General features: G+C 42.0%; 1 protein-coding gene across 1 annotated transcript in view; it reads left to right on the forward strand.

Annotated features, from left to right (window-relative positions):
* The window catches only part of LOC125487423 (SPRY domain-containing protein 3-like), a 36,208-nt gene that overhangs the window by 2,965 nt on the left and 25,657 nt on the right, over window positions 1–7,586 (forward strand). Inside the window, exons 2-3 of the mRNA XM_048618891.1 lie at window positions 1,755–1,900; window positions 2,906–2,981. Of these exons, the coding sequence (XP_048474848.1) occupies window positions 1,773–1,900; window positions 2,906–2,981 (204 nt within the window). The 5' untranslated portion in view covers window positions 1,755–1,772. The remainder of the gene's footprint in view (window positions 1–1,754; window positions 1,901–2,905; window positions 2,982–7,586) is intronic.

Here is a 7,586-nt window from a genome sequence, read left to right on the forward strand (position 1 = left end):
TACAGGAATGATATTGTGAAACTTGAAAGGGTTAAGAAAAGGTTTACAAAGATTTTGCCTGGGTTGGAGGGTTTGAGCTGTAGGGAGAGACTCAACAGGCTGGAGCTATTTTCCCTGGAGCGTCGGAGGCTGAGGGGTGACCTTATAGAGGTTTATAAAATCATGAGGGGCATGGATAAGGTAAATAGAAAAGGTCTTTTCCCTGAGGTGGGGGACTCCAAAATCTGAGGGCATTAAGTTTAAGGTGAGAGGCGAAAGATTTAAGAGGGACCTAAGGAGCAACTTTTTCATGCAGAGGGTGGTGTGTGTGTATGGAATGAGCTGCCACAGGAAGTGGTGGAGGCTTCGTACAATTACCCATCCAGATGCCTTTTAAATGTTGTATGTGAATAGGAAGGGTTTAGCGGGATATGGGCCAAATGCTGGCAAATGTGACTAGATTAATTTAGAATATCTGATTGGCATAGACGTCTTGGACCAAATGGTCTGTTTCCATGCTGTACAGCTCTGACTCTAAATTAGTGAGCATTTAGAGGTGCTGAAGTTAATTAAAGACACCCAGCCTGGAATTGGTAAAGGCAGTTGGATTTGACAAATGAATGTACAGCTATGTTTTAGGAAGGTGCACGTATAGATTTTCAGAAGGCATTCATTGAGGTGTCTCAGAAGGCTTGACTTAAAGATTAATGCTGATTATCACAAGGTTAGAGGTTACATCAATGACAGAGGCTGCTTTATGGATAGGGGATGGACTTTGAGTTAATAAGTACAAGATGGTGGGATAATGATAATGGTTTTGGACAAATAATCCACAGGCTTAGGTAGGTTAATGCTCTTGAAGCACAGATTTAAAACCCACCACAGTAGCTGGTGGAATTTAAATTCAGTTAATGAAATCTGGAACATAAAGCTCGTCTCAGTAATGGTGACCAGGAAACTAACACTGATTTTCATAAAAAAATCAAAGAAGGAAATCTGGCCTACATGTGGTTCCGGTCCTATGGTAATATGGTTGATTTTTATCTGGCCTCTGAAATGGCTGAGCAAGCCACTCAGTTTGGGCAGATCAGGATGGGCAGCAAATGTTGGTCTTGCCAGTGACACCCATTTCACATGAAAGAATAAAGAACAAAAGCAAGTGATATAAAGTCAGTAAGGAGTCTTCAGCATTGACTCTGGCCCTCATGGCTTGAGATAATAGGCAAGGAAACCCCACCCCCTGCACTAATTACTACCTACCACTTTCCCTCAGTGGATGTATCAGCTGCTCCTCTATGTTGAACATCGCAAGTACCCATAATGGGTCCATCACTAAGAGTGGGGGCATCACTGCTGGTTGAATCCTGAAGTATATATATACCAGACTGGGTCTGTGGCATATGATGAGAGAACCAGCAAGAGAGGAAAAGCTATTTGACCTGGTTGTCACCAATGTACCTATTGTAGGTGCATCTATCCATGATGATAAAGGAAGGAGCAATGTCCAATAGTTATCAACTACAGTGAATTCAGGCAATGAGGGTTTGTAAACCACCAAAATTGATTAATGTGCCAGTTCACTGATCACAACATCAGTGAAGCTGCTTAACTGGGATTGCATTCAAACTCCAGAGTCAGTTCTCAGTCTGATATTTGGCTCAGGCTTGGTAGAAATTTGGCCCAGGTTTAAAAATTCCAGGTTTAATAATCTCAACTAATTAGATCTAAAATATTAAGGCTGTGAATTTGTCTTTGAATATTTCTTTTCACTGTAGGAACTGAAATAGTGGGAAATGGAGGACTTCAACTTACACTACAGGTTCTTAAATTGGAGGCGACGAATAAGAGAAATAAGAGAAGTACGAGCAGTACGGCATCAAGAGAGGTACAAACGCATTCTTGTCGATGGAGACATACTGAGGTAATGTTTCGTATTGAACAAGCACTTTGATAAATCTATGTGAATCAGCGATAAAGTTGCTCTAGTCTGTGATGAAAGACTCGGCACTCAATTTGATCTAGGGTATTGGAAAGTTGCTGCAGAATTAATTGGTGATTTTACGCACATTACTGCAACCAGTGAAATATGTTTTTTTAAAAATCCTGTTACTTCACCTCAGTGGCTTAGCTATATGCACACATCAACAGGCGACTTGCTTTACTGTCGAAAGTCTGAACAGCTTATCCTGGAGAGTTTTCATTAAACATTTATGAGAAGTAAACGGAAATCTAACCAGAGTTATTGTTCATGCCTGCTCCTTTCCTTTGGCTTTGGACATATGTCCATTTTTGGCTCTAGGGCTGCATGTGAAGACTTAGGATGCTGTGAAGGTCTGTGATCTGTATATGAGAGAAAAGCTGGAAATCCATTTTTACCCATGTCTCTGTGGAAATGTCCTTTCTGTAAACTAGTACATACTGCAATTATATAGATTTATTATACTTTCTCAAGATTGCTTCTGAACACCAGTACGAAGGCTCAGTAGTTAGCACTGCTGCCTCACAGCGTAAGGAACCCGAGTTCGATTCCACCCTTGGGTGACTGTCTGTGTGGAGTTTGCACATTCTCCCTGTGTCTGCATGGGTTTCCTCCAGGTGCTCCAGCTTCCTCCCACAGTCCAAAGATGTGCAGGTTAGGTGGATTAGGCATGGGAAATTTAGGGTTACAGGGATGGGGTGGGTCTGCGTGGGATCCTTTTTGGAGGGTTGGTGTGGTCACAATGGCCTGCCCCCATGCTGTCGGGATTCTATGATCTAGTCGAAAAAGGTGGCTAACATGGTTAAAATCAACAGTGAGACTGGATGTTAAGCAGATTATGGACAGGCTGACAGAAGTGGTGTGGATTACATCTCTTTGGCTAAAATACATTAATGTATTTAATTTATACAGAATTTAATGCAGATTCTTTGGGCACTAATCTTTCAGTTATCATGGAAATGCTGATGAAGTTGGCTGTTACGTGGCACCTCGTCCTTTGACCAAGGAGAATCATTATTTTGAGGTGGGTGAATCTAAAGGAACTGACTTTTGCTGTGAAATACCAGGCTTTTAAAATTGTGGTTAAAGCAAAATTATTGATCCTGCAGTGTGTCCGCAGTCAGACCTGCATTGTCCTTTAAATTCAATTTATATCACTTGTCACAGTTTAAGAGTACTCTCGTCTGAGGTGAAGATGATGTCCATGATGGGTTCTTGTGCATGGAAACAGCATCGTTTAACTAGTTATTTTTATAAATAACTGCAGAAAAATCCATAGAGTATCTTGACCTTTAAGCAGATGGCTTGACCATTTGTGTTTTAATGGTCTAGACTAAGCAGATCTCAAGAACTGGTGCTTCTAATGTATAGAACAAAGAACAATACAGCACAAGAACAGGCCCTTTGGCCATCCAAGCCAACACCGATACATTTTGCCCTTCCAAACTAAAACTGTCTTTACTTACAGGATCTGCATCCCTCTGTTCCCTTCCTGTTCACGTACCAATCCAGGTGCTTCTTGAAAGTTACTATTGTGTTTGCTTCCACCACCACCTCTGGCAGCACGGTCCAGGCACTCACCACCCTTTGTGTGAAAAATGTGTCTCAAACATCTCTTTTAAACTTCTCCCTTTGCACCTTGAACCTGTGTCCCCTAGTAATTGACCCCTCCACCCTGGGGAAAAAGGCCCCATATTTTCCCCTCTATTCAGGCCATTCACAATCTTATAAACTTCTATCAGGTTGCCCCCTCAACCTTGTGCATTCCAGTGAAAACAAACCCAGTCTACCTAACCTTTCTTCATAGCTAAAATCCCCCATACCAGGCAACATCCTGGTAAACCTTTTCTGTACCCTCTCCAAAGCATCCACATCCTTCATGTAGTCTAGTAACCAGAGCTGTACAGAATATTCCAAGCGTGGCCTAACTAAAGCTCCGTAAAGCTGCAGCATAGCTTGTCTATCTTTATACTCAATGCCCCTGCCGATGAAGGCAAGCATGCCATAGGCCTTTTTTACTACCTTATCTACCTGCACTGCCACCTTCAGTGTTCTGTGGACCTGCACATACCCAGATTCTTCTGCATATCAATACTCCGACGGGTTCTGCCATTCACTGTATAATTTTCACCTGTACTTGACCTTCCAAAATGCATCACCTCATGTTTGTCTGGATTAGACGGAACCAAATGGAAAGGAACAGTTTTAAATTACCTCAGCCTTGAACTACTGTTGAGTCAATACATCCTTTTCATTCATACTAAATGAAGTAACTCAGCAAGTGGTATTTGAAGCTTCATTCGTCCATTCAATTAAATGAATGACCATTTTAATCATCTAGAGGGTATGTTTGAATATTAATATAAATGTTGTTTTGAATAATCTCAAAGTCTTTTATGCATGAAGAGAAAAATTTATGTTGTTTAATAGGTAAATGGAGCAGCTTGAAAGATTCCACAAACAGTAACATAGCTGAACCAGTTAATCTATGGTTTGATTTTGGTGAGGGAGGATCAATAGGCCACCCGGATGAGTCCCTGTCCATTTTTCTTAATATTGCCACAGGATCTTTTACATCCTGATTTGGTAGATGGGCCTCGGGTTAACAATTTGCCCAGAGAGCAGTGCCATTCATAGTGCAACACTCCTTTAGAGCTGTATTGAAGTGTTACCTCAGATTATGAGCTCAAGTCTCTGGAATGAGGCTTAAAATGATGTTCTGACTCACGTGCATGCTACCACTGAGCCAACCTGGCACTCAGAATGCTGAGAGAAATATATCAAACTAATCAATGTTCATTTTATCTGACAGTCAGTGCAAAGTCTAGTCATATTAACCCCGAGACGAGATGAAATAAAACTAGGAAGAAAGAAACCAATTTAGGGAAAATATTGTGAAATTCCTCCCTGATTCCTCAAAGTAATAATGAAACACCAGGACACCAGTATTGTAGCACAAAAAATCCTTAAATGATCCCATTTACAAACTAACCCATTTTCTGCCTTCCTCGCATTTCCCAATTCTTTTTTAGGGATATAGGACAATGCAAGGCTGGTAGTAGTCACCTGCATCTGGTTTCAAAAGTCACAGACTTCATAGCCAGTGTTAATTTTAATATCCTTCACTATCTTATCTGTTGAAACCTCATTAGTTACTGTCCTAAAATTTTTAAGTTCCTTGTATGGAGACATGTGATTTTTACCTTTTATTCTTCAAGGATTGGAGCGCCTATTGCCTATTGTTAAGAACGTAAAAAAAATAGGAGTTGGAGTAAACAATTTGGTCCTTTAAACCTGCTCCGCCATTCAACGTGATCATGGCTGAACTTCCACCTCAACTTTAGCTACTTGCACTATTCCCATATCTCTTAAATCGCTTCATACCATTTCACCTTGAATATACTCCATGTGCAATCTACAGTTCTTTGGAATAGAGAATTACAACTATTTACAGTCCTCAAGTCATTTCTCCTCGTCTCAGTCCTAAATAGCCAACCCCTTTTTCAATCCGCAATCCCAAGCTCCAGATTCTTTAGATAGGGGAAACATTTTCTGAGCATCTACTCTGTTGAGCCTCTTTAAGGCTTTTAATATATTTAAAGTGGGCCACCCCTAATTTTTCTAAACTTCAGGGAATGTAGGCCTAGTTAACTCAATCTCTCAATGTAGGTCAGTCTCTGCATTCCGAGAGTCAGGCCATTGATTCTTCATTGTGCTCCCTCCAAGGCAAGCTGAAGTATATCCTTTTTTAATATTCATTCATGGGGTTGTGAGCATTGCTTCCTGGACCAGCAATTGTTACCCATCCTAAAGTCCCTTGAGATGATGGTAATGAGTGGCCTTATTTGAACTGCTGCAGTCCTTGCAGTGTAGGAACACCCACAGTGCTTTTGAGAAGGGAGTTCGAGGATTTTGATTGGTGACACTGAAAGAATGGTGATATATTTCCAAATCAGGATGGTTTGTGGCTTGGATGAGCACTTACAGATGTTCTATTGTACCTGCTGCCCTTCCAAGTGGTAGGGGTTGTAGGTTTGAAAGATCTTGCCTAAGGATCTTTGCTGAATTTCTGCAGTGCATTTTGTAAATGGTACACACTGCTGCTATGGAGCATCAGTGAGGGAGGGAGTGGATATTTGTGGATGTAGTCCAATAAAGTGGGCTGTTTTGTCCTCGATGGTGTCAAGCTGGAGCTGCAGTCATCCAGACAAGTGGAGAGTATTCTGTCATACTCCTGACTTGTGCCTTGAAGATGGTGGACAAGGTTTGGGAAGTCAAGAGGTGAGTTACTTGCTGTGGTATAGAACATAGAACATAGAACAGTACAGCACAGTACAGGCCCTTTGGCCCACGATGTTGTGCCAACCTATTATCCTACTAAGATCAATCTACCCTGCATACCCTACATTTTACTATCCTCCATGTGCCTATCCAAGAGACGCTTATAAGTCTCTAATGTATCTGACTCCACTATCAATGCCGGCAGTGCATTCCACACGCCCACCACTCTGTGCGAAGAACCTACCTCTGACATCTCCCCTATACCTTCCTCCAATCACCTTAAAATTATGCCCCCTCGTAATAGTCATTTCCGCCCTGGGAAACAGTCTCTGACTATCCACTCTATCTATGCCTCTCATCATCTTGTTAACCTCTATCAAGTCATCTCTCATCCTCCTTCGCTCCAATGAAAAAAGTCCTAGCTCCCTCAACCTTTGCTCATAAGACCTGCCCTCCAGTCCAGGCAGCATCCTGGTAAATCTCCTCTGCACCCTCTCTAAAGCTTCCACATCTTTCCTGTAATGAGGTGACCAGAACTGAACACAATATTCCAAGTGTGTTCTAACCAGAGTTTTATAGAGCTGCAGCATAACCTCGCGGCCCCTAAACTCAATTACCCTGCCAATGAAAGCCAACACACCATACGCCTTCTTAACAACCCTATCAATTTGGGTAGCAACTTTGAGGGGATCTATGGACGTGGACCCCAAGATCCCTCAATTCCTCCACACTGCCAATAATCCTGCCATTTACCCTGTATTCTACATTCAAGTTCGACCTTCCAAAATGAATCACTTCACACTTTTCTGGGTTGAATTCCATCTGCCGCTTCTTAGCCCAGCTTTGCATCCTGTCAATGTCCCATTGCAACCTACAAACAGCCCTCCACGCTGTCCACAACTCCACCAACCTTCATGTCATCGGCAAACTTACTAACCCACCCTTCCACTTCCTATCCAAGTCATTTATAAAGATCCTAGCCTCTTACCTGTTCTTGTAGCCACAGTATTTACATTGTTCATCCAATTCAGTTTCTCAGTAGTGGTAGCCTCCAGGATGTCAGTAGTGAGGGATTCACTAGAACATAGAACATAGAACATTACAGCGCAGTACAGGCCCTTCGGCCCTCAATGTTGCGCCGACCTGTGAAACCAATCTGAAGCCCATCTAACCTAAACTATTCCATTATCATCCATATGTTTATCCAATGACCATTTAAATGCCCTTAAAGTTGGCGAGTCTACTACTTTTGCAGGCAGGGCATTCCACGTCCTTACTACTCTCTGAGTAAAGAACCTACCTCTGACATCTGTCCTATATCTATCACCCCTCAATTTAAAGCTATGTC

This window comes from Rhincodon typus, chromosome 41, assembly GCF_021869965.1.
Source record: "Rhincodon typus isolate 14 chromosome 41, sRhiTyp1.1, whole genome shotgun sequence".
Classification (NCBI taxonomy): domain Eukaryota; kingdom Metazoa; phylum Chordata; class Chondrichthyes; order Orectolobiformes; family Rhincodontidae; genus Rhincodon; species Rhincodon typus.